We start from the raw sequence: 27867 nt of genomic DNA on the forward strand, positions 1-27867 counted from the left end.
TAAGCCTCGCCGTTGGTGACTCCCGCCGTCGAGTGCACTTTCCCRTCACCGTTGCACGGGGGCCTGCAGCCAGCATCCTTCTGGTCCAGATACGGAAAGCCTGAGGAACCTGCAACGTCTCTTCAAAGTTCTGTAATGAACTATTCCCGGGTCTGAGATCTGGCCTTTTGGTAAAATACACACACAGGTATGAGTACTTTAAAAACTGTATTACAGAAGCAGTTATCTGACCTGGAAACACATCAGGAAAAAAGCTCCTAACAGGATGCTGTCAACACACACACGCAGCAGCAGCGTCCTCTTAGTTGAGCTTGTATCCATCTGTAAGAGCATTTTCAAAGTGTGAAAATAATTTAAAAATGGCACAGAATGACAGCATTTTAAAGGGGGATGCTCACTAATGGAATTACTCGTGTTATTGCAGGAAATGCTAATCTTCCTGCTCACTGGAATCTTAATAAAAATGCTGTATTTTGTCCCTACTTGTGATTAATCAGTGTGACACTGTGAACGGCAGCAATTCCTTTCCAAACAGGGTGAYAGTGAAAATTTGGCAAAGTGCAAGCAGAAAGAAAAACCTACGGGAGACAGCGTCTGGGCCAACTTAAACTTCAAAAAATGAAAGTAATAGAGAAAGTTTATGCTGCGCTTACTGAATTCAGTGTCTGACAGTAAAGCCATTTACCTATTAGCTTTCTAGCATGTGTTTGTAAGAACTCAGCGTTCTCTTTTTGCAATATAWATTCGCTAAGCACGTAGACAAGACAGCCTAGCAGGCAGGCAGCTTATTTCCAGAGAGCATTTCCAGCTTAGGAGCCAAGTTCAGAAACGTGGGGATCCTGCAGGCCTATATTTTGGGGTGCCCTAGAGGATGGTACTCAAGCAATTCTTCCCGTAACACCAGCTTCCCGCGCGCCGGCGTGGACGGCGCCAGCGTTTTGCAGAAACGCGTTTGCGGCCGCTACTGCAGGCCAAGACCCGCGGCGGGAGCAGCGCTGCCCGCGGCCGCCGAGCCCGGAGGCTGCTCCAGGCCGTAACACAGCMACACATTTTCCATTACACCCGAAGATTAATAAGCCTCACGGAGACCTAAAAATCTGACAGAAAGCACGGGCAAAACGGTGTTCGTTTCTGTGCCATTAAACACGGGGCGAGCTGATGGATCTCTCCACACTCTGTCACTCCATCCTGTTAACGGCTCTTTGACATTATCACTCGCCGGGGCGAGATCGCGTAACCCCGCTCGCTTTGGCGAGCGCTTGCAGCAGGAGCGCCACCGGCAACCGCTCCGCGGAGCGTCCGGCGCGCCTCGGCTCGAGTGAGGGCCGCCGAGTCTGACCACGGAAAAGGGTCTGCCACGGATTTCGGAAGCGCGCAGCCAGCCAGAGAGGGGCACTTCAGCACTTACCTCCTCAACTGCAGTTATAAAAACACTATCGTATTACTTCTGCAGGTTCTTTAACTTGGTTAAGTAATACAGAAAAATTCTGAAAACAGGCAGAATAAAGCTTTGTGATAGACTAAGTGAACAGCGATAGCTAAGCGGCAGCACTAAGTGCTCCTGGCTGCACACACGCACCTTCATGTTCGAGCTCCGAGTCACGTCGTTTTCTGACCAACTGCAAGCAAACAGCAAAGACTGAGCATTTCATATAAGAGGGATCAATATATAAGTAACAAAACAATAAGACATCTTTCCAGTAAATACAATTAATAATCCGGCCTGGGAAAATGACCATCTGCTTGTAGATACCACACAAATGGAAAAATGGGACAATATGTAAAATAAATCACTGTGGATTATTTGTTGAACTGTGGTTTAAGGCTAAAAAAACCCCTCAAGATTTGTAAAGCAAATCATTCCAAATTGTATCAGAAAACAGATTTTAAAGAAAGCTTAGGCAAAGCAATGTATAAATTACATGTTCAAAATTATAAATTATTTCCCCAAGTAATCATGATGATTACACAAATAGTTTCAGAAATAACATTGGCATAAGCTAGCTTTCTATATACACAACAGACAACTTTACAACAGGAATTGTTGGAAACAATACAACGCAGTACACAAGGACAGTGACATATATCACTCAATTGCAGTACACAAAACCWCACAGGGCTCTAATCTTCAAGCAGAATCCAAGGCTGAAGTGGACCCTATAATCACTGTGGGAGACTTAAACATTAGGCCGTTTGCTGCAGGACAGAGACGTCTTTTAAGAAGCTAAAAGGGGAGCAAAGACTCAACGGATTATCTAAATTGGATGCTTGAAACCTAAACCATCAATGGCAACATGCCAGAAAACTAAAGTCATGAAATTAAAAATGTGACACACAGTAAAATCAGTCACCTCTATATGCTGAGGATGTCTGGGATTCCTCAGATCATATATATACAGTAACTTGACTTTGGTAAGGAATGATATTAATCCAAATACATAATGAGATTCAGTTCAAGCTGCATGAGATTGCCAGGACACAAATATAATGTGCCTAAACACGCGGGTTGGAAATGTTTAGTCTTTCAGAGCACTACGCTAGAAGATAGACGCATCTGCTGCGGGATGTCAGGGAAGGAGGGAGCATCAGTGCACTCTGTATCATAAAACCCTTTATCAACAAGGAAAAACAAATAAGCAGAGGCCTAATAAGCAATCAGTCCAAGTACAAGATCTCCAGTCCAAAGCGTTCAGCCATGAGACCAAATTCCCACTACGAAAATACAGAAAGGCAAAACATTTTCCTCGAGTGCAGATCTTGAGTACAAACAGGGGATGATAAGTAAAGCCGGTACCAGTCTCAGCTTTAATACAATATTTAAGACCAAGAGTATAGGTAACCAGCACACGTGTAAAAGACAATCCATTAAAAATTCTTGAGCTAGCGCCAAAAATTTTTATGTTTGTGCAGCTCGGCACAGTTAGCTCCAAAAACCRAAGAGGAAAATAATGAGAAGCAGAAATACAGGAAGGTTTGGTTAAAAAATACGATCAAGAATAAATTGATAAAAAGTCATGCTTCTGCCCATAAATTAAAAACTAGCTACTTCCCCTGCAAAGAAGCTGAAAGAGAAATGTAAAAATCTGAGCAGCATAAAGCCTGGATGAGACGGCAAGAGATATCGGTCCTGTCGGCACGCAGGCAGAACACTCCCGCTACCGCGGCCGAGGAACCCCCGATGCCAGCACAGCCGGCCGCTCTCCGCACAAGCGCGGGGACGAAGCCGTTTGCAGACAAGCGCCCGCACGTCTGTCTTTGTCTTCAGCCTTTGCAAACAAATTCCCCACGGAATATGAACAAGACTGCTCTTGTACCATRATTTCCCAAAGACAGAGAAAAAAATGCTTTACAAGTGACTCTGCTAGCAAGGCTGCTTAAAGAAACATTTGTTTCAATGTCACTAATTTCTCTGAAGCGCCACAGCAGCAAACTTCTGAAGACAGAACGATACCAAAAAAAAAAAAAAAAAAAGGATTTAGATTCAAGTGACAGCTGAAGAATTGGGGTGATCTGCTAGAAACGGCACAAACCGCGCGAAGAGGAAAGCAGGTGGATTAGCATCGCGTTCCTGTACGCTTGGGGTCACCAAGATGAATGTGCRTGAGACTCTTTGGTCTGTTTGTGCTATAATTTCACACGCTAAGAACAAAATTGTGCTCTCTGATATGCTCGTGGAAGTCCCCCTGGAATCGGTGCGAATTACACGCCTGCATCTAAGGGCAGAATTTGGCCCTAAGTCATTAGTTAGAAGTCTCTGCTGAAACTCTGCAGAGAATAGGAGGTTTCAGAGGACGACGAGGATCAAACCGATGCAGCACGCTTGGAGATTTACTCTCACAGGAGACCATCAAATAGGTAGACATCCCAAAAAACCCATTTGTAAAGAGAAAAATCCTTACAAGACCAACGCACCATATTCATAGAGGCTGTTTTCAGTTAGAGCAGATTTTAGAAAGCATCAAAACCAGCGGTGATGTACGTTTGGAGGAGACAAATAAAGCAAACCTTTCAGACCGACCCAAAGAGCTAACAAACCTTTCTGACGAAAAACGAGACTCRGTGAAAGAAATAACTCGAGTACCACTATTGTGCGTGCGGTGCCCGTGGTCAAAGGAGTCTTAGACCCACTGAAGAGATGCTGCTAAATAAAAAGAAAGCAAGCTAGTGCTGTTTCCAGACTGTCCTGACACGCAGTCTGTTCTCTGCTAAAGCGTAAGTTAGTCAAGTTATTTCACCAAAATTTCCTGCTACATCCGAAGCGTTCTGAGGTCTTGGTTACTGGGAGCTGTGCAACGTTTTGACCTTTGGACAGTATGCAGAAAATAAGACTAAACTACTGTGTAGGCACTAGTGAATGCCATGGTGGCTGTTTATAGCAAGATCCCACATCTRTCTTTTATTCTGAGCTCTAAGCAAGCCATTGATGCAAAAATGATTACAAGTAATATTTTGCTTCAAATGCTTTTACATTTTGAACACCAGTATTTTGGAGTATTATTTGTGTCTGCTGCTACCGACAGACAGAGCATTCACTTCTGTGATAAGAACAGACTGTTTCACCTTAGAAATTTCCTGACCACTTGCAATGTTCTGACCCTAAAAAAGAAATCTTTGCTTCTCATCAATTACAGTAATTAAAAAAATTCCTTTGTTTTGATCAAGGACTGACAATASTCCAAAACCGTACTGGTTGCAAAGTAACAGCTTCAAAAAAAAAAAAAAAATCCACGCTATTTAATTCTAAACTCCGCCGTATCAGTTGCAGGATAGGCTGGCATTTGCTGTTAAAGCAGAAAATTACAAGGAGGGCCTAATTGACCCTCCTGTGTCTTTGAAAAATCCTGTCTGTTGTCTCTAATTGACCCTCTAGGTACCTTTACGGAACAATGAACGAATCCTCAGTAAATAATGGACGGTGATGATTAATAGCCATGGTTTGGCTGGGCCTCTGGCTCACGGAGTTGTGCTACCGAACYTTTTTTCTTTCTTTCTTTTTGTTTTTAAAAATGTCACTATTCTCTGTGCTTGATAAACAAACTCTTTCAAATAATAAATATATTTTTGTATATAATCGGAGAAGTTAAATAAAACTGAATRCTACCTTATATAATGGATTAAAAATAAGAACTACTGGCATCACTCAAAATGGTTCCCCGTCAGCACTATTGTCGTGTTTCATTTGAACACACAGTAAAGTGTCTTCTCACATTATGTGCTTGATTTAGAAAGAAAAAAAATTGACCATAATAGACTCCCCTTACAAGACAGCATTTATTTCTTTCCTATGAATAGCAGACTATAACAACAGAAAAACACAATCCTGTTTCTTGACTCTTCACTGCAATAAAAATTTATGATACTAAAATACTTCTAGACCGCTTTGATTACAATGCTGTCAGGGAATATTAGGAAAACATCTCCAAATGTCTCTTCTCATATTTAATATCGCTAGTTAATGTTTTCAGGTTTGTCAAATTATAAGTACAAACTTGTTAGGTTGCACCATTTATTAGAAAGACCACAAAGAAATGTTGTTGTATTTGGAAAATCATATTTACAATTCAGTAGAACAACTGGCTCAGGGCCAGTCCAAGAAATCATATGCTACTGTTCACAATACATCATCTCTCCTCCTGCACAACAGCATTTTGTGAAGCTACTTCTAGAAATCGAAAATCACTTCCTAAAATTGAGCATCACGTACTGAATATGTCAATAAAATAATGAACAAATCAAAATGTTATTGCAATATACTTAATGAAAAAAACGAAGTTCAAACAAATCCACTTTTTCCAGATTTTAGAAGTAGAGCAAAGATGAGCTCTCTCTTTTTAAACGTGAAAAACAAAAACACCAGTATGGATTACGTAAGTCTATCCAGATAACCGACCTGACAATGTAGTTTAGACTCAGCCTTTCAAAAACGGCCAGCAAGGAAGTTCCCACAAGATCTGGAACGCAAATTCCAGGTCTCCTGCTGAAAACACAGACCAACTTTATCTGATATTCTACATCCTAAATGCTCGTGGATGAAGCTAGGGACCTACTAGTGCACCTTTGATAATGCTGAGCGTAAGCGTAGGGCCTGAGCTTCATTAAGCAGCTCTGAACTGTTCCTGACAACACTCAGCGAACCCAAGTAAATACCATACAGTTTTACTGCGGGGAAACTTGACTTGACCAAGGTCATGGAGAATGTTGTAAATTCAGCCTTTAACTAACCCCAGATTACCTAAAATAGATGAGTGCTTTAAATCCAACAGCAGCAGTTTTCACAGTGGATACTTCAGTTTATTGAACTCAACTGAAATACAGGAAATGTTTCTTTTAATGCTAAGATTAATAAAATATAAATTTAATCCTGAAAGCAAATTTTACCTTCTCTTTAATGTATAGTTTCTTACAGGCATTATCCTGTTCTCCCAGGAAAAGATACCTGTCACTGCTGCTCCACTGGCCATCGCTCTCAATCAAAACCTGAATATTTTTAGTAAGATTAGGCATTTTTGGCAAGCAAAGTTTGTGACGACTACTGTAAATAAGCAATAACTATGAGAGGATAACTGTGAAGGAAAAAAAATCTCATAAATTCATTGATTTAGTGTAGGTGTGGCATCCTAAAAATCTAAAAAATTAAAAAAAAAAAAGGAAAGAAAAAAAGGCAGTTTAAATCAACCTATTCCTGGAGCTGCAAAAGGTAGCAATGTGATACAACATATTTTAAAGTTGTGTATGTGTGTGCATGTGTGTATACACACACACACACTTTACCAATTTCACAGAATCACAGAATAGTTGGGGCTGGAAGGGACCTTTGGGGTCATTTAGTTCAGTCCAGATGCTCAGGCAGGACAGCTCAAGCAGGTTGCTCTGGATCGTGTCCCATCGAGTTTTGAGTATCTCCATGGATGCAGACTCCAGAACCTCTCTGTGCAACCTCTCCCATGTTTGACAGCCTTTAGAATAAAAATGTTTACACGGAATTTCCTGTATTTCAATTTGTGCCCATTACCTCTTCTCCTTTCACTGGGTACCTCGGAGAAGAGTCAGGCTGCATCTCCTTTACCATCCCCATCAGCATATGTACCTAATTTCATCCAGTATAAACTGGTAAATTACACATAAGTAAGTTAAAGATGTGTTTATGGTCTCACATCCAAACAAGAGTCATTTATTTACACACAAGTACCCAATTTGCATGCTTAAGAGTGGTAGTCATTAACAGAAAATAAGTGTGCAACCTTTATCTGCAAATTTGTGACGAACTCGCTTCAGACCCAAACACCTAAATACCAGAACACCCTGCACCTCCATCACCAGGCTTGGGTGAATAGCAGAATGAGACTGTGTGCTCAGTCCATAATACAAATACAAAGAGTTATGTTTGAATGTGCCACAATTATAAATCATACTAATTACGCCCTCTCAGCAGGTGCCCTGGGTTGCTGTGTTGTGTATGCTACACACTTGGTGTACAAAGCCTACCAGTTGCTTTTGAGATTACTATAGATTGCACAAAAAATAAGCACAGAAGCTAATTTCCTTGCTTGGCCTGTAGTAAATATCTGAAATGAAATTATGTAATAACAAATCAATAAACTAAAATATAAATATAATTATATATAATATAAATATAACTGTATTTACAATTACTTTAAAAGTTCTTATTTATTATGATTTGGATGCAGTAAATACATAAACTCTGGGAGGAACTTTTATGGCAATAGGTAGATTCATATAAATCATATTACAATTTACAGTAGGAAGTTGTTTGTCTAAATAGTAGAAAACCGTAGCCTTTGCACAACTAGGGTTAAACTAATTCCGCTTTAATGAAAAGCAAAATTTCCATACAGCTCTTTATCACAGTAAATAGGGGTCTTAGGCTCTTTCATAGTCATTCCCCTTGCGCCCCCACAGCCTCACCTGCCTCCACTAACATCACTGTATAAAGTGCATTTTTCATTTACTATGAGGGAGAATACAGCAGTTCAGTCATTAGGACTGTTGCAGTGGATAAAGATCGCCGAGTATGATAGATGGTTACACTTCAACTAATTTTTGTGCTCAACAGCATATACTGAGCCCAAACGTTAGAAACCCGATTGAATTAGAAACCTGCCTGCTGAAATACCACATATTGTCTGAGTTATAAACCTGAACACAGCAATGAAAACCAGCTACTTCTCTTCAGCTTTTCAATATATACATTTGGCTCCAACTCTTCCCTCAGAAGAATAAGGCGGTGTATGCACAAACATTTTCATCATCAGTAAAGCTTCACAGACCGCAGAACAGTCATAAATGGATTTCTAGGACTAAAGACTTGAAAGTATAATTTCCATCCATCCCCTAAATTAAAAGTTGTTACTTATGGTGCTGATAATGAAACAGGCTCCAGTTCAGCTTGCCGGACACGTCCCCTTCCAAGGTTTCAGCCTGGTTGCTCCAAACTCGAGCAAAYTCCAACCGTTCTGACTGCAGTTTCCCGTTACAGACGTCCGCACGGAGCACAGCCGGTGTGGGAAAGTTTCAGCAAACGTGCTTTCATAATTTCAAAAAAGCCAGCAAGAGAAAAACACATTATTTTCAGAACCTAAAGAAAAGTCTTACAAGTGTTTTCTGGGAAACCTCCAAGTCCCCACAGCAGCGAGGGGCCCCCTAAGTCTCCAGCTCCAGTCCCGGCTGGGCTGCAGCTTGCTGAAGCGACGGCGTGCGTGCAGCACCGGCGGGCTGGCCTGCAGGAGCCACAAGCCCTCTCCCGCGCGGGGATGCTCAGCGCAGGAAATGAGCGCCGTGGCTAAGCCAGGAAAGAGGCAGAGCGAAAGAAAAACCGAACAAGAAGTTTTACAGGAATGAAGAGTGGAACAAGAGGTGTAAAAGACTGAAGCTGCAAGGGATGACTCAGGACGGGGAAGAGCTGCGAAAGGGTAGGACAAAAGAAGAAAAGGTCAGAGGAACTGTTAGAGAAAGAAATCAGACTTTGGGGGAAAAAAGAAATAAAAAAGCTATGGAATATCAGAATATTTCAAAACCTGGATAGAATACAAAATTCAGTTTAAGCATTTCTCTGATTTCACAAGTATTTTTAAAATAAATGGATGTATGTCTCTAGTTACTCTTTGCTGGTTTGTTGATACGGAGAAATGCAACCTACTATTACTGTAAYCTACTGTTACTGCTATTACTGTTTAGAAGCGACAAATCTAGCTCAAAGGACAGTGTCASTGCCTCAAAGACAGGAATCCAAAACAGTAATGTTAGCAACTCCTAGAGGTTTCCAACTCCTCTCATCTTCCTAGCACCCACTATAAATTAAAATAATATTAAAATAATTAAGTAATAAAGCCCTTAAATTTTAGAAAATACCAAATGTCTACTGTTCATGAAACTTTAATTCAGTCCTTTGGTATATGCAGATTCTTATAAAACTCTTAATTACATGAAAACACTTGACTACATTAGTTGTGTCCTTTTTTTTTTTTGCACTAGTCCAGGTGTTTTTAGGTAATTGTGCTACTAAATATATATCATCATTTAATATACTTATCCACACCTACATTTCCAGTGGAAACACTAAAAGGATCACATTCAGTGATTATGTTAATACTTCTATCACTTTCTTTTCAGCGTGCACTACATTACATAAATCCACACGTACAGTAGCAAGAAACAAGTTTAACAAGTGAGGCCTCTTCAGTCAAACATCTTGGACTATCCCCAGATCTCTGCTGCTGCCAAGTGACTGATTTAAGAGATGGACAAAAGCAGAAACACAAAAGTAGAGATACTATGATTAATGGATGATCTAAATTCCCCTGAACTGCATATCATGGCTTAATGTGAAACCCTGAAGAGATTAAAGGCAGGAATTACATTAGCATGGATAACATAAAAAGTGATATTCTGTTTAAAAGCTTTTGAGTACAAGTGAGTTGAACAAATATATTAACACAGCTTCCAAAGATTCAATCAGGTTGAACGTTACCCAGAATTTATTTTGAAATAAGCTTTATGTATTTCAAATGCAAAGTTCAAGTCTATTTGTGACTGGCACTAAATCTATTAGCATGCAGATTTTAATTCTTGCTTCACTTATATCGAGCTTACGTTGTCTGCGTTGCCCTTCTTTCAATAGTGGGAACTTCTCACAATCACATACGAAGCTCATCTCCGTGCTGCAGGTACAACACACACACACACACACACACACAGCCAATAGCTAAGTTTTATTCTCTTCTCCCACTTTATTCTAACTTGAAAAACTTTGTCTCCTTGCTCGAGTGGCACAGTCATAGGGCTGTTGTATCGTATTTCTTAGTGTCGGATTTGTACACAGGAGTTTAGAGGGCATCTGGCTTTTCACATTATTTGAATCGTATCAGCTGAAAATTTGTATTGGAATTATTCAGGCAGTATGTAAAGCTCTTCTGTAGAAGATAGCTGTACATTAACTTACAATTAAATAGTGGTTTTAATGAAGTTATAGTGTGTGACAGGTTAACGGACTGACGCTGAAAGGCAAATGTCGAAATGAAGCCAAGACGTTTATTTTCAAACTGACAAATCTTAACTCAACCGTAACTTATAGTTCCATTAACATTACAGTTATTACACAAAATAATTTAGTTAAAAAAAATACGTAACAGACCAAGCTGCCAGACCACCAGGACAGATCCTCAGCTCACATGGTCCATGAAAGACAAACCAAGCCACCACGCCAGCCCCACGCGGGGCTGGTTTGAAGACCTGSAGAAGGGACTCCAAACGTAGAACCAACCGCTCAAACCCCAGCCTTCTCCTCAACGATGGCTTTATTTTTCAGTGCCCTTCCCCRCATTAAGGTCAAGCCAACAGAGTAGTCAATGCTTAAATGTAACAAAAACTATTAATGCAGGCCTCAGCCCTAATCTCTGCTGATTTTTACCCATTCCTGTAGCGCAAAGGAGCAGAGAGCTGTTCAGCGAGGGACTTCTCTTTTGGACGGCACTAAAGACGTAATTCCTACGGCTGCCAGCAGGTTAGTACCTTACRTGGTGATGCAGCTCTGTGTAGTTTCACACAACAGATGTTTAAAAGAGCAAAACGCTTCCCCCTCTGAAGAAGTCCTTCCGTCCATAAACTCATTGTAAGTCTTTATGCTAAATACTAGCAGACCAGAAAATCTCACAGGATGGCCAGCAGGTCGCAGGRAGGGAAAACTAAGGATCTTTGCCTTGAAATGAGTAACAACGCAGGAACAGGCTGATGTACTGCTTTGCTTCGTGCCCAGGAAAACACAAAGAGATGAGAGATGAGAAGTATACCTCCGTAGCAAGCGAGCTCTTCAGTAACTGGAAATACAACAGAATGCCCTAAGGCGAAGCGAAATACTGAAACAACTGTCTAAATAATTTTAATATAATAATAAAAATAAATAATAGTAAACAAATAAAATGAACAGCTCCTGGGACCAGATCTGGGACAGAGACCTCCTCCTCCAGGTTACTAGAGTAACTATACTACCAGTGGCCAGCCACCATCAGTAACGACCAAAGAGCAGATGTAACCTGGCTCCTGCGAAATGAGCTGCGGTCTCAGGCCGGTTCCTCGCGGTCTGCTTTTCACACCGCAGACTGCAGCCAGGCCCGGGCCATCGGGGAGCCAGTGAGCGGGCACGGAGACTGCATCCTTTCACCCCTTCAGGCCACGATGAAATTGCAGGGCTGGGAAACTTGCACTATGCTTCAAYCATTTATAGCTGCTAAGGCCGAAAGGGACTCTGTGATCACCTAATTTGACCTGCTGCATAACTCAATAGAATTTCAGCAAGTCACTCAAGTCTTGTTACCAAATCAATGTAATAATTACAGTAAAAGCAGTAGAGATTATACGATCCAAAGTATACTTTTTTAATGTCTTGGAGTATGCAAGGAGTTAAACACTAAAATGTGATCATATTTTAAGGATTAAACTGAAGTAATTTCCARTCTCCTGCCACCTGAGCTTTAAATGCCTCCTACATGCGAAACAACTATAGAGAAGTCTCTCAGTACACTCACCCAGAGATGCATTTTCTGGATTACTAAYTGTCCATAAAAGTTGCCCAAAAGAAAGTGTTCACTGAGCTGYTGAAAAAGTCTAATAATATTTCTACTGAATACATAGGTGAATCTCCCCACTCATCCAAGTCCTGCCAATAATACATAAGAGATGTTTGATAAAAACAGCAGAAGTCACAAGATGTTTTGAGATTCTTATTTTGGAGGAAAGAAGAAAACTCCATCTAGGTAATGACTTTTTACTCCTCGCTGAAACCAAGAATATCTATTGCTGACACCATCAATAGMGAAAATGAAGGAATGCCAAAGGGTCTTGGGGGAGCAGGGGGGTAGCCAAGAAATCCCTAATACGAACATCTGATTTTGCAGTCTTCTCCTTACGGTYCAGATTCATCCTCCCACTTTGTTTCACACTCCTAGCTATTATGCAAGTGGGCTCTGTTATCTCCTAGAGACTAACCAGGAAGAAAAAGAATATAACTAAGGCAACTCAGTTAAGTTTCTAAAGATAAATCATCTCCACCATTTCCATAAGGAAGAAGTGGATATCAGTGCTTCCCCTAGTTTTGAGGGTAAATACGTTAGACACTATAGGATGACACTAACAAAGGAGGTTATAGCAGAACACAAGATAAATAACGTTCATATTTTTTCCCTGTAGCTTTTCCCCTTTTTTAACACTGAATCTTCAGTGAGGGAATTMAAAAACCCAGAGAGTCCCCACGTAATTGTCACACCAGTGGTTACTACTTTTTAACTAGTGTCTCTCTTTCCTCTATTACAAGACACTAAGACAACGTATCATCTTTTAACGAGCAGTCACAAACGAAATGACAAAATACCAAAGAGCAGCTGTGTGCAAGTCCAAGGTGGGAAGTGCACGGCAGAACTAATTCAGCCTCTCCTAAAGGAGAGCTCTTCCCCTCACCTTCTCTCCAGTTTCTTCCACAAGGCGTTACTAACATTTAAAATGTTAGTAATGTCTCTATGTTATTTCATTGCATGCCTGCTGCTACTTCCTGAAAACTATTTAAAGGATTAAATAAAAACTTATGATGTGAACACCCACTGTGTGTTGTAGCAAACAAAAACTAACTTCTTAGTTTGACGAAACTTTCCACAGTTCTCAGTACTGTGAATTAATGTCGGAGTGCTAAACTGCTTTGGAAACAGTGAACTGCCGTGATACCACTTAGTTTCTTATTACTAATATGAGAAGTCTCTACAGTATTTAGAACTGAAACATAATTGTCTTCATGAAATCTGAAATTTGAGAAATACAATTGTAAAACACTATTATCAACTGGTTTGATGAAAAAAGAACAGTAGACAGAATTTTACATATTCAAAATAAACATGTCTGCCCCTGACATAAGCAAGCAAACAGGTAAGATGAATAGGAGGATTCCTCATAAGGATTTAACCATGATCTACTTACTATGAAATGAACAGTATCTTCTCTGAGARGGACTAGTTCTTGAAGCTTTATGAAGAATGTTGCAGTACTCAGCTAAAGAACTATTTATCAGAAAGAAATTTTAACAAATATTTTACATTATTTTGTACATTTTTGTTATGATTATTTCATTTATAATGAACTTACTAAGGCCAAATGCTTGGCCTTGAATGTAGCCATCAGTTTCACAGGCAACTTTTTTTCCTCTGAACAGTTCTAAATATACCATTTCTCTGTTTTTGTTGTGAAAAAATAGAAATGCAGGTAAAAGAGCTCAAATTACATTCTCCGAACCGATCATTATTTTGAAAACCATCATGATGTCCCAACTGATCAGTTGCTCGGCAGATAAGCAATCCTGCTGTTTTCAGTGCTCCTTTGCTCTGTATTTCCTCTTCCGTAACAGCGGCATTGGTTCAGTACGTTCACTTTTCCTCCACGCTCTGAGCCTGCTCTTATTAAGCCCCAAGAAAAATTTACTACCATTTAAAAATGACGTATATAACATATCAGCAAGTAATATGCTTCTCTACCTTAGGAGAGCACCAAAGAGGTGAGGAGACAAATACCAAGCGCCATCGCCCTGCGCTTGCACAGCGCTCCTGCTTGGAAGCACTGTCCGCTGGCCTCTAGCAGGGGCTGAAAGGGCTTGGGATGGTCACGGCACAGCTCATCCTCACCCAGCGAGGCTTGACTTGTTCTCCTCTCCCCCTCCGCCAGCTGCCAATGCTGGTTTCCTGAAACAATACTCTGTTTTGCTMTTTTTTATAAGCAATTATGTGTACGTTTGCCTGAATAAATATTTGTTATTCAAATTATAATCTGCTTCACAACACAAAGTTGAGCAAATTACATTTTMAAGTTTTTTGAGGTGAAGCAGTGACAGTACTGAAACAGACCCCGAAGGAGAAAAAGCCCAGCAATGGTCAAATACCATTAAAATATTCCCAGCAGTTTCACTAGACAGAGTGTTAGATAAACCTGAGAGCTTTTGAAAAATCTCACCCTTTATGTATGATACTAGTTCACATGAACTATACTTGAATGAAAAAATAAAAGAAGAAGAAATGTCTGGCGTTGAATGCTGGGTTTCATGACATCGGGATGAAGAATTACATCTCACCGCTCTCAGTGCCGAAGTTCAAGCCATTGATGGAGTTTAGGGACAGAGGGATCATAACAGAGGTCAAAGAACTCCTCGGGATTTTTTATCTTCTCTAACCTGTCTGACAATTCTGAACCTTCTGGAGAAATAAGGCTAAAAATGTTTGCTTCTTAAATGAATAAATGCGTATAGCTTAAATAAAAGCATTATAATTAAGTAATAGGCATTTTAGCCTTATCTTATGCCTCTTGTTTTATGCTTTCTGCATATTCTAAACTGGCTTTAACACCGGAACTCACAGATGTGCACCAAGATACTTTAGCATTTAAGGTATTTTGAAGACTGGCACCACTATTTTAATGAAGAATATTTTTTGGATCTCAAAAATTATCTTATGCTGTTTGGATTTATCAGTTTGTACTACATAATATTTTGCTTGCAGAAATGCTTTAAATGATTTAGAAAAGATTGGTTGCTGTGTTCCTACCAGAGAAAAAAAAATACTCCAAAGTATTCTTAAAAATGCATGGGGTTCTGCCCCCTTCCCACTGCACTCCCCCCCTTTTTTTTTAATACAGTAGGTAATTGGTTAGTAAGTCATATATAAATTCTTGGCAGTGATACCTTCTGATAAGAAAGCAAAAGCTAAGATATGACTAACACACCATAACAACTTTCTGCAGGTGGCAAGTCATTTTTTCCGATTTCCCTTCCCAGTGGCAYGAGAAAAGCACATTTTCTTCTACAGCCTCTTCACTGACACCCTGCTTATCTGATGATGCACTGCTTTGGGTCATTTTCAGGAGCTGCTATTTAGATAGAAAGGAAGAAATAGTAATATGGGAAAAACACGATAAAACAACTTTTCAAGTGTACCTCTTAGGTACAATTCACTCTGAAATGAGCAGAAATAAATAATTTTACCAACACAGATTCTTATGGTATATTTTAGAGGATTTTTCCATTCTTGCAGATTGCAGAGCAACAAATAAAGAAACTCCTCTAAATTAGGGCTTTAAAAATCAGAGGCTACTATAAAGAAACAAGATTAACTTAATCCCCTAACAATCCAATTTATGACTAGTAAAGGGTTATGAAAAATTCCATCTAGATGTCAAATATAAGGAAACACAAAGTCTTTGGAGACACATAATGATAAACTGCAGATTGAGCAATAAGCTCAGTGAACAGAATGAACAGTTCAAGAGTTCAGACCATGTTCATTTGAAAGGTGTTCAGCTAAGGAGAAGGGCACGGTCGAGACAAAGGCACCGAAAGGTCATCATTACAGTCATTTCATCTTCATTACAGCGGTGCAGTCGTGGCGTTGGTGCACACACGGACGCCTACACTTGCATGTCAATGCACCCTTTTGGAGATGAAACACAAGGAGTATTTTTTAACACATAAGTGAATGCTGGCAGATACAGTCCATTACAGAAGAACTTGTGGCTTTTTTTTTTTTTTTTTTTAACTCAGTTTCGTAAAATAAACAGGGCATAAAATATCCCTATTTTTTATCACGAGATCAATTTAAAAAATTAAAAATTTTAATCTATCAAGTATGGTCAACTTTCCCTTTCTCCATCAAATAAGATAAAAGAGAGCCAGAATTACGTGATCCAGCTGGTCAGACAGGAGCCTGAACGCACTTACTCATCCAGTTGCTATCTCAGATGCAGTAATCTGTGCCGAGCCCTTGTCCGGACTCCTTGTTGGGAGGTTAAGCGCTTTCAATAGCACGATCCAGTCTGCCTTTGGAAATCAGKAATATCTACTGCAACTGAAACTTCAGGGAAAAACATTGGCAAGTTGCATTCAATAACCCAAAATACGATTTTGGCTTCAACGTAGATTTGATAACTCTGCTCCTGAAGCAGATGAATAATAACCCATGCAGGAAGCCAAAACCTTGGGTTTATATCAGACCTCATTCAGCACCTGGCATTCACTCAAAGTACCGGGACGGCATCCACTCAGGAAGGATAAAATCAGTTCAGCGACAAGCACTAGATATTCAGGTGTTCTTGGGAGGTCCCCAGATCAAGGTCTTCAAACCTCCTGACCCAACAAACTACCTGTATATGTCAGGCAATCACAGCCACAGGTAACTCGGCTATAGCCTTAGCAATAAAGACATTAACACTTTTTTGCTTTGGTACTTGCACTGCATTTTTTTCATTAATAATTAACAACAACTGGGATCACTAGCACTGTCTTATTTCTAATTCTCTAAAATGCCAACAGACTATTTTTTCATAAGGCTATTAAAATAAAAGATAAACTAAAATATATATTTAATGTATATTTTACACTTTATAATTTAGCTTTATATTTTTAAATAAATCAATTTAATATCAACTTGCATCAATATGTATGCATATCAGGTAAACCAACATATTTACCAAAAAGTTCATCTGAGAGAAAAGCTCCAGTTTAGACAACAGCACTGAGAAGAAAAAGGCTCATTTTGTATGATAATGGTATTAGAATCTGGCCCACAGTCACACCTAATATACTTTACAGCTTTCAGAAGCACTTACTGAACTTTGTCCAGTTAAGTGCAATTCTCACAGACTGCGGTATCAATTATAGAAGATCTGCACTTCTCAAAATCTGATCAAAATTTGGTATGAAAAAATTACATCTGCTATTTGGACAACATCAAGCAGTTGATGATTACGGCAGACTGATGTCCAACCTCCAGCTCACACAAAAGAAACGTAGACACCTTTAGGATGGCTTATGTAACCCCTAAGATAATACTCTTCCAGCAGAAGCTAGGGAAATCCATGATATTTAAATTTGCAATTACATGCCACAGAGTAAATATTTATATATTTCCTTGTAAAATATCATTCTATTAAAGGGGAATAGGAAAATGTTAAATGGTTAAAGAAAAGGGAGAAAGTACCTGTAATACACTCCATGAACACCCCAAGCAGACCAGGCAGTCCTYGGTGCCAGCTTGGTGCACACTCCCACAGCACAGCCCCGAGACAACTCCAGAAACACACCAACTAACTACAACTAATCAATTCTCTCACAAAACACGACAAGCAGTATAATTCTTTTCCCACCTATTGTTCTTGTTAATTGTCCTTACAGTAATTGTGACAAACAGAAAAGCTAAGGTTTAGTAAAAGGAAAAAATAAAAGATTCTATAAGGAAGCAGCACAAACATCAAATTCATGAGTTATCTTGATTCATTTTCTTCATCATACCCAGTTCACGGCTGCAAGAGCTCACATTAGTTTTAAATATATAAATAAACCCAAAACTAAATCTAGACTTATCTAGATTATGACACACTAGGGAGAAAACAGAAGAGGTCATGAAATCTGAGACTGCTATTTCTTCTCATAATGTAATTACACTTTTGGCTAATGAAATTGCTGCAGTCTCAGAGTACGGGCTTGCAAGTCAGAGCTCTCACGCGCTTGTGAGAGATGGGGTAGAGCAATGCTGTTCACCGTTCACAGCGGAGGGACCCATGCTRATCCCCAAGATCCAAACACAACTTTGCTTCAGAACTCTAAGCAAGACTGAATTTGTGATTAAAGCCCTCTTCTAATTGCTATAATAAAAGGAAAATTAGTTAAAGAGAGGGGAAGGTTTGGTAGAGAGAGACAATATCATTCTGCAGCGCCCAAACAGCTGAAAATAAATAGAGCTTAGCTGAGTGAAGGGAAGCAGCAGCAGAGCAAAGCACTGTAAAAGAAGGGCTGAGCACCCCAGGCCTCCATCCGTACTATTTCAGCATTTGCAGACCTGGCTCAAGGCTCACAAACGATCTTAGTCAGGATCAGGAGAGTCATCCAGGCAGAGAGCTCTAATAAATGAGACGTGAGAGGCTGGACTATGCTTGCAAGGGACAAGCTCAGTGGAGAAAGATGGAGGAGGCACTATATTCTGGTCAAAAATCACAAAATCCCAGTCTTGAGTTCTTTCAGAGCTACTATTGCAACACCCCAGCTACAGCCTCGCTCAGATGTGGCCAATGCCTTTCACCACGCCACGTTTGGCTCTAACTCGTTCTGCTTTTTAAGCAATTTAAGGATGGGATGGTGAAGATTTTCACCTATGGCCACTGGCCATTCCAGTGCACCTAAAAAAACCAAAGTGTGATTTACCCACGGGAAAAGAACAGAAAACTAAGATTTCTCAGTTGGATAAACCTGTCATTCTCTAATTTCATACTGACGATGAGAGGAAGGGAAAACACCCTGCCTAGCTGCTGCTACTTGCCATCGGAATAAGCCCCCCTACTTCTTGGTAGCCAACAGCACACAGCTTGCAAACTCCCAAGGCCAGGCAGAAGCTCAGCTCCACGACCGCGTCTGAACCGGACAGCAGCAATGCGTACGGCATARAAGAATCATTTCTCTATTTGGCTAAATATTCAGAAAAAGAAAATTCTTAGAGGACTTAAAGAGTCACATGTTAATTTTTTAAATAATTGAATTAGAGATACTAAACAGATCAACYTGATAAACAGTCGAGGAAATGCTCTGTTAATTGGCAGCCTCGTTTCCTGCTTTAAACGGAGCTTTAGGAGATGGTTTCATATGTCAGCTCACACGGAGGTCGATTTGGAGCATACCTGACTCCTGGCTTCTAAGCAGGAACGTGATTGTGTGTGAATAAAATGTACGCCCCATTAATATTTCAAACATGTGGAAGGAAATGAAAAATAAAACCTTGACTTTTTTGTCCAAGTTGTTCTCCAAAGCTTTCAGTGTGCATGTTAAACCCAATGAGCTTATAGAAATGAGACCAACTTACAAGCAAGGAGCCCATTAGCACTCATTGCATTAAATGAACCCATTTCATTTTCAAATCTAGTTGCAAAATTAGCTCTTGCCTATTAAATTATATTAAACAATTCTCAAGGAATTAATGGCAGAAGGTTTTGCTTTGACTGTCATAAGATCACCAAAAACACTTGTGTTTAAGATGCTAATTACAGGGGCTCAATGCCAAAAAAATAATTCTGGTAAATTAAATCCCATGATTAATTCATAAAGTCCATTTTAGCATTAATTCTAGCATGAAGATACAGAGTAGTCCCCATGCACACAAACACACACATCTTTCTCACTTTGGGGAATAAAGTAATAGTAACTCCTCGCTTTTTATAACTCTTCATATTTAATGTGCATTATTTAATTAATGTAATTAGATAGTAAATCCATTACTTTGTATTTCCTGTTTGCTATCTCTGGTAAGTCCTGTACATGTTAAAAACTCAAATAAATAACTTATAGTGCATTGTTTAGGCAGAAATATTCACRCAGCCACAAAGACTACTGGATTTAGTGTAGTCCACCACGCACTTCTCCCCTCTGCTGCTTTGGGCACTACACAAATTCTTGCTCGTCTATAATTTAAGCTTTAAAAAGTAATACCTGGTTATAAATACCCAAAGTACTACACTAAGAGTAGTCAAGTGATGGTAACATCATATACTGGGAAATTTCCTGTATAGTTTCGAATGAAAATAATTATTATATGACAAAGTTCTTAAACCACTACACCAGCGTCGTGACTCTACTGAGGTTCTCWATGATATCCCAACAAGAGTATAACGGCTTGTATTCCTACTGGGAGGAGCGGGAAGGAATGCTGAATCTGGGGTGTCTAAGTCATTTTTCTTGCACGTTCTCTTCACCCCCCGACATAATACAATTCATCGTGGACGTAAGAGTTTCCTTTGAAGTATATCAATCAATACAAGTCTTATGAGGCAATGTTGTGACAGGGCTCCCAAATTTAGCTTTCCATTCATGAAAAGTGACCCACAAAAAAATATTAAAATGAAATAAAACATTAAAAGAATACTTGTCTGTCTAAGCCAGCCAAACAGACAGGTACATCAACAGACCTGTCAAGTGCATTATTTACTGAAAAGACAACTAATCATATCACAAACCGATTCCTTCTGTTCGTAATACATAACTCCTCAGTAGCTAATGAGCATTTCAAGTCCCAGTCCTAAATATTTGTTGATAGTATAATTACTGGCATTTTCAACTAGCTGAAAAAGCCTTTAAACAACTTCTTCATTAAACAACTATCAATTTTCACTCTGTGGCATGAGATTTTCATTGACTCAGTTTAAATTTTATTTAAAGCCTAAGAATCAATCATTTCTGCGAAAATATATCCTGAACACCAATTTGAATAAGATAGAATTTTACCATGTTTTTGACAAGCTATTGTTTAACAATGACATTACAACTGTTCACTTTCTGCTGATAATGTTACTGAATTTTCACTGCAGACAGCATCTTCTGATTTTTTTTTTGCTTTATTATCTTAACTCATATCTAAAGCTCTTCATTTATAGCCTCTACATACTGCTTTACCAAAGTAGCAGGGGCATCTCATCTGCTCAATTACTTATTAGTGTTGCTAAAGAAYACCATTTCCTCTCGTGGCTGATAAAATATTAATCAAAAACAGGAACAGAGTGATTTCCCAGTGTGGATGTCTTCTAATGGTAATACAYGGAGTCTAAGAGAGATCTGGAGGTCACGTAATAGCTTCTGAAGGCAGGGAGGGGCTCAAAGATAGTAATGACATTGTATACTGAGTAATGAGATTGTATTCAAAGAACACTGGATAGCTTAATTATTGCTGTTCTACAGAAAAAAATCACAAGTGTGATTACAAGGACGCAAGCAGAGATTTACTGGGGATAACAGCATAYGACTGAAAAAAATTCCTTTGTAAATATTTTTGATCCAAAGATGTAAAACCAACTTGCCAATACTCAGTATCCAACACGGAGTAATAAAGAGATGAACTTCCAAATTATTATTAACATTTTTCMTGTCAATGTATAAGTCAATCATAGTAATAAAATAGCAAATAATTATCTGTTCATTCTGTCAGGTTATTAAACAGCCATCCCATCCTGTCTTACAGCATTCCTTTGCTTGATTTTCTAATGGGACTTGAAAGAGAAGGGAGGAATTAGAACGAAGAACAAGGAGGCAACTGAAAAATGCATGGGAGAGGTGTGATGAAGGTAGGAAAAAAACCCCAAATATCCTTATGTCATCATCCTCCCTTCTCAGGTTTGATGCACATGCTTTCTAACAATTTGGAAAAAAAAACAGCTATCACAAATAAATTCTAAGCAAATAAATACTGGAAAATAGCAGTCCTTGCTACTGGCAGAATTGTTTCAACCAGGAATCAGTTAACTACTTTTAAAAAAGCAACATCAGCGATAACAATAGTAAGTTATTCAATTTTTAGACATTGTTTTCCAGTGTGATTACTCAAAAATTCAAATAAAACATGGTCATACAGACTTACTAGCGAGTAAGACTTAGAATTAGGGGACTGTCTATCGTGACACAACACTGAAAGCACGCAAGGAGTTTTCATCAAGCATTATGTGCAGCTCCCGTATGGCAAGTTATTACAGACTGCCAGACCAGGAAAGGCCACCGGGATCTCTTGATGTGGCCTCCTTTAGGTTATCCGCTGGCAGCAGAGTGCCCACTACGTCGCACCACGAGATGCTCCGGTAGTTTATCATCCTCGCTGCTAACACAACGCAGGTCATTTCTAGCCTGAATTGGTCCAGCCGAGGTTTCGCCACTTGATCGTGTTATGCRTTGATCAGCTACGCTACGATCACCCCCGGACCTCTCCGGGGGTCTCTGCGGGCAGACGTGTCTCCCCGGGTAGGCGCTGGGAGCACGGCCAGGGCACTGGCCGCAGGCACAGCCCGGCCRAGCGCCGCGCTCGCCGGGCCTGCCGCTGACAGCGCTGCCGCTCTGCTTCCGCGTGCCGTGCCGTGCCGTGGCAATGCCAGCCCCGGTCCCTAAAGCCCGTGGTTCAMGGCTTCCAGCTGTACCTTCCCATCCCTAGCAGCCCCATTTGTTCTAGTTTTTCCCCATCCTTAGARTTTTCCCCCTGAAAGTGATGAAGCAATTCCACTGATCTTTTAATGAGTATCCTTAGGATGTCAATGGATATAGTAATAAATTTTAAATTAYCATGGTCTACATAATGATTCTGTTGAAGCGCAGAAAGTTTGAACAGGAAAAGAAGATAAAACTTTTACGTTTTATTGGCCTATTTGGCAAATATGTATTTATTCCTTCCAATTCTTTTAAATAAGCTTATGCAAGCTTGTGGAGGAGTTTTTTTTTCTCGCTACGCACAAAAAGAAAGATTTTTTATTATTATTATTAATCAAGCCATCTCTCTGCAAAGACTGGAACATCAGACTTGCTGTGTTTTCTCAAATGTCCAACTCTCATTAAGTAGCCAAAAAGATGTTTTGCGTTATCTGATTAATGCATCTCTAGTCAGTGAGGTTCAGGAAAAAAATTCCAATTTTGCTATCTCCTAGAAATTGTGCCATCAAACAAATACTGTTCAGCTTGCCTGATGGCAGGGAAACCCACTCGGTATTCAGAAATGCCAAACTCTATCACTCCAGAGGCACTAATCACGGCTGGTGGCAGGTATTCGCTCCAGCCTCCCCCGAAGAGCTGCCAGGCAATGTCCTGGGCCACGGGAAAGGAGGACGAAGACATCTACAAAACTAAGSGTATTTTTACATCTRAAAAATATACATCATACTAGCATCACCCTTTTGTCACACAATACAGTGATTTCTGGAAGTGCTCTAACACTGGAGAAGGTGAAATCTATGGCTTGCATCCAAGTGCGAGAACAAACACCACCTCTTGGCACTTTGGTCTGTAGTTCTTTGAATGCAAGGAGGCATAAAACAGGCCCATCAGCAGTCAAAAAAGAATAAATAAAATTAAACTAGYTTTCATTGTAATATATATACAAGTTTACCTGTCACTATGTGAATTCACCTGAAAAGATCCTGTGCGTTGAAAAAAATGAGTGTCACTAGATGGTGACAACTGTGCATTGAGCATTTAGAGCAAGCAGGTAAGATGGCTAAAAATAAAATACATAAAAATACGTATCAAAGAAAAAATAACTCAATTACAAGTTCATATTTTATAGTAGCATTATTCAAACAGCATTTTTCAACTATAAACAAAAAATCATTTTATAAAATATACAAGTGTAATTAACTTACTTTCCAGTCATATAGAAGTAAAAGTGAGAAATTAAGCTATGAATTCACTTTTACAAAGTCATTCCATAGGCCAAAGCCCAGATGAGGAACAGGATAAAGGCTGTTTAAGACTGACCTCACTTTACAATCTAGTTCWCTATTTTGCATACAAGATCATTGATGATTCAGAGAAGACACTAACCACAGACAGGCAGAAAAAGCAYATAGACCGAAGTAAGAGCAAAGTTATTTCAAAATACAGTGTACATACGCAAGAGTCCCATTTCACTTGCACTTATTCTATCTACTGGAAATTAATTCTGTATGGGAATTGCATACTGCCCATTTAAGTGAACCTTCTTCCTTGAAAACAGGAGGAATCATTTTCTTGATTAAAAATTCAATCATGCATCTGTGTGGTTTTCACTCTAATAACRTGGGATTCAATTCTGTTACATACATGACATCGCTGCCAAGCTTTCTAGAGACTCTTCACTTAACATAAGTAAGACTCTGGACTGCTCCGTATCTTGAAGCAATATTCCTTAATGAGGCGAAGAGGGTGGGTGGTGAGCTGGCTTTGATAAGTAGTAAGAGGATGAGCAAAAAGTAATATACCAACAGTTGATATATTACTTGACATGTCAATTGTTGGAGAGTTGCTGTATTGAATTTGTATCTACAGCAAACACAATACGCAGGATTCTAATATACTGCAGTGGTTGCTACATATTTTCCAAGTGATTGTATTGACTTTGTAAACAAAGATTATATGAAAAAATAAAGACTCTTGTACCATATAATATTTACTATGTGAACAAATCTATCATCACTGGAAATAAAAATACAATTTCACCGGTGTCAGGAAAGGAGGAAACAAGTCGACCTTTTGAGCTGAGATCAGAYGCTCGGCTGCGGATCTCGGGCACCGAGGAGTCGCGTTCCAGCGCAACTCTCGAGCGTTATTTTATTTTTAAGCATTGCAGGGGGGGGAGAAGAGGAAGAAAGGACTATCAGATGCTTGGAGCAYGCAATTTAGGTATTTCAAAAATTAAAATCAAGTAAAATGTTAAATTTAGACTATACAGTTCTAATTTTCCTCATAAATGGAGCTAGCTCATTTCCAGGAGGAGGAGCATCAACAAACCTCCACGSTGGACCAAAACCGGTTTCTTTCGCTTTCCCTAAGCGCTGCATCACTTCGACACGAACGAACGCGGAGAAGCGACCCGGGCGCTCTCGCGGGCTCCGCACCCGTTGCCGCCGTGCCGCGCGGCTAGCGAAGAGCCGCCCCGCTTTCCCCCGGATTTTCCCGCTCCCGTTTTCCCCCTGCTGTCGGGGGAGCTGAGGACAGACGAAGCGAAACCCACGGGCCCGTCGCCGCCGGAGAAACCACCYGGGAGCCCGGCAGGGGCACCCGGCTCCGGCTCCTGCGGCTGCGCTGCCGGCAGAACCTGGGCTTACGAACGTCCTGTCGTGGTGGCTGCTCTGTCTAATCCAGGAAAATATAAGCCAAAACTTCAAAGTTAGTATCAGGGTCCAAACAGCACGCAAAATTGATCACTTTAAAAAAATCAAGATTGCTTTTGCAATAACTTAATGAGGCAAAGTTACATTTCTGGGAGACAATGCACTTTCCAAACAAATAACCATTTTCTTTATTTACTGGACATAAACTGATGTTCAGATTTTGTAATACGCTTTAAAAAGACCAGCTCTCATCATGAGACTGTTGCAAATACGTATTAGAGCAGAAGACAACTGCTGACAACACATCTGGGAAAATAACGGTCTATACAGGACTCGCTGTAAGATTCAAATCTGCTCCAAGTGCTTTTTCCACAAATGAAAGTATTTGAAGAAAAAAAGTTTTCTTTTTTAAAAGAAGATTACTCTACATGGGATTCCTCTATCTYCTCCTATTTTGATATATTACTTTAGCACACTATTTTCCTTTGTGCAACTCAGTTTAATCTCAGGAACGTTTATAGAATTTATAAATTTTGAAGCCATATGTTTATGATTGAGGCTGATATTTTATGTCTACTCTTTAGCATGGCAAAATATTTGTAACACATTTTCTTAGGATCCCATTCTATACGTTCCACATCGTAAGACGTATATAAAAAAGGAACATGTTAGTAGTAAGCAAACTGTCATAAGTGAAGCACTGTATTTAATATTCAGATCAAGGCATCTCTGTCTCATCCCAGCAAACCCTTTTGACAAAAGCCATCCAATGTCTGCCAGCAGTATCGAGTCCAGCTGAGGACAAATTTCAAGATGAACCTGAAATCAATTTGCCATCAAATTTTCATGCTTCTCCCAGACTATCTGTGGCATTTTAATTACAAGCACCCTAGGCGGGGGGTACTACAGATATTGACACTTAGCTCCTACAATAAACTTTATTGGCAACCTCTGTCTGAATGCAGTACTCAACTAGAATAACAAGAAATATATGAGGATATGTAAGCAATAAGGTGGCACAATCACTTGGGAGTCCTTTTGTTCCAGATGGTGGACATATCTGCTAAAGAAAGTTTTCTAGATTAAAATAAACATCTGTTTGATTAAAAAAAAAAAAAAACTTTTGTAATGAACCTGAACAAGATCACCAAGCCTTTCAAGAAGATAAGCAACATTTAGTTTCTTCCTCTTCCAATTTAATTCAGCGGTGTGCTAATCTAACATTTATAAATTTCTTAAGTATTTCCTCTTATCAACTGCGCTCAAATTAGATCAGCGACAGACTACAGAATCAGGGAATGTCTTTACATCCACTCCCATTTCTGCTTTTGAAGCTTTTGCTGAGCAGGTTGCAAGAGCTACATATCTTAGCAATTAAGGATCTAAGCTGGAGACGAACCCCAGTGATTTGCAAGTTCTGCAATACGAGATGTGGAGCTTTCTCAGCATAGGCATTCAGGAACAGTATGCACACATGCAGTGCCTTACTGAGCACCGTGAGGGCAAGGTTGCTGGCAAGCCAATTTTCCTCACTATGAAACGTTTAGGAGAATGAAAGATTTACAGAAGAGACATTTAGAGAGGTTACCATGCCAAGAGGAGGGTGGTTTGCTATACATGGTTTAGGGAGATGTAGAGAGAAGAAACACAAGACAAGGTCACYCAGGACTGATTACAAAATTGAAATYTATAAAGGCTGCCTGTAGTTGCAACAAGATGCAGAATAACAAAAATGCAAAGAAAAAGAAAGAAAATATTATCGCACAGTCTTATACCCTAAYTGAGGAAGAGAAGTGTGCAGCAGATGGAAAGATGTGACAGCTGAAAAAGATTCAATAATTAAAAACTGAGGAGTGTTTGATTCAGGTGAGGYTTGATATTTCCTAAGCTGCCGGGTAGGTAACATCAGCAGTGGACAAGCTGCTTTACAGGGGTATCAGGGAGCCTGGATTACTGTTGCACTGTAAGGAACAAAGCTGAAGGATGCAGACATGTAATATCAGGAAATTTTAGAAACTAAAGAGGAGGACTACAAGAAACGTTAGTTTGTCCCTTGGATCCAGTTTATTATATGGAAGCAGTATTCTCTACTTGTGTCCTTTGTAAGGATATGAAATCCAGGATCTAACTGAAATTTATTAACTTGAAACATAGACTGGTGCCTGTATCATTGGTTTTACACAGAACAATAAAAATAAAAGGTTWCTTTGTAGAAGTTTCTTGTGACGTTAAAACTCGGCTATGTTGTTCACAGCTGACTGTAAAACTGAAAATTGAAAAATAAACAACAAATCATGCATAAATATTGATCAAAACATTTGCTTTTACACACTGCAGTGAATAGAATGGTCTCTCAAATATTAGTCATTTTTTGGGGTTCTCAAGTGCTTTGAAAACCTTCTGGCTAATGAGGTAAGTATTGCTATAAAAGGCAAGCGCGTGTCACTTTTCTTAGCTGAAACACCGCAGTCCCAGCCGCAYGGAGCAGAAGTCTGCAGCCGGAGTGCAAAAGGGGACTCGGGACCCCTGGGCCCCCTCCTCTCATTCACCTGYTCAGGGGGGTAACGCACCTACCTCCATCTAAATACAGGTCTGTGAGAAAATCACATAAAACGTGCCACCGTCCAGGATTGTAAGTAATACTRTTTTTTAATATCAAGGATATTTGTGGGTTTTACTGTTAAAGATCTACTCGAGCTATTACAGTGCGCTAAATACTGACGTCAACGA

At 39.7% G+C, this 27867-nt stretch overlaps 1 protein-coding gene across 1 annotated transcript in view; it reads right to left on the reverse strand.

Moving 5' to 3' along the window:
* Nucleotides 1-11162: 11162 nt before the first annotated feature.
* WWOX (WW domain containing oxidoreductase) overlaps nt 11163-27867 on the reverse strand; it is a 186198-nt gene continuing 169493 nt past the window's right edge. The window contains exon 10 of the mRNA XM_085306477.1: nt 11163-11333. Coding sequence (XP_085162603.1) covers nt 11202-11333 — 132 coding nt within the window. The 3' untranslated portion in view covers nt 11163-11201. The remainder of the gene's footprint in view (nt 11334-27867) is intronic.

The sequence above is a fragment of the Rhea americana genome, unplaced genomic scaffold (assembly GCF_003343005.1).
Source record: "Rhea americana isolate MKP2758 unplaced genomic scaffold, rheAme1 scaffold_24, whole genome shotgun sequence".
Lineage (NCBI taxonomy): Eukaryota > Metazoa > Chordata > Aves > Rheiformes > Rheidae > Rhea > Rhea americana.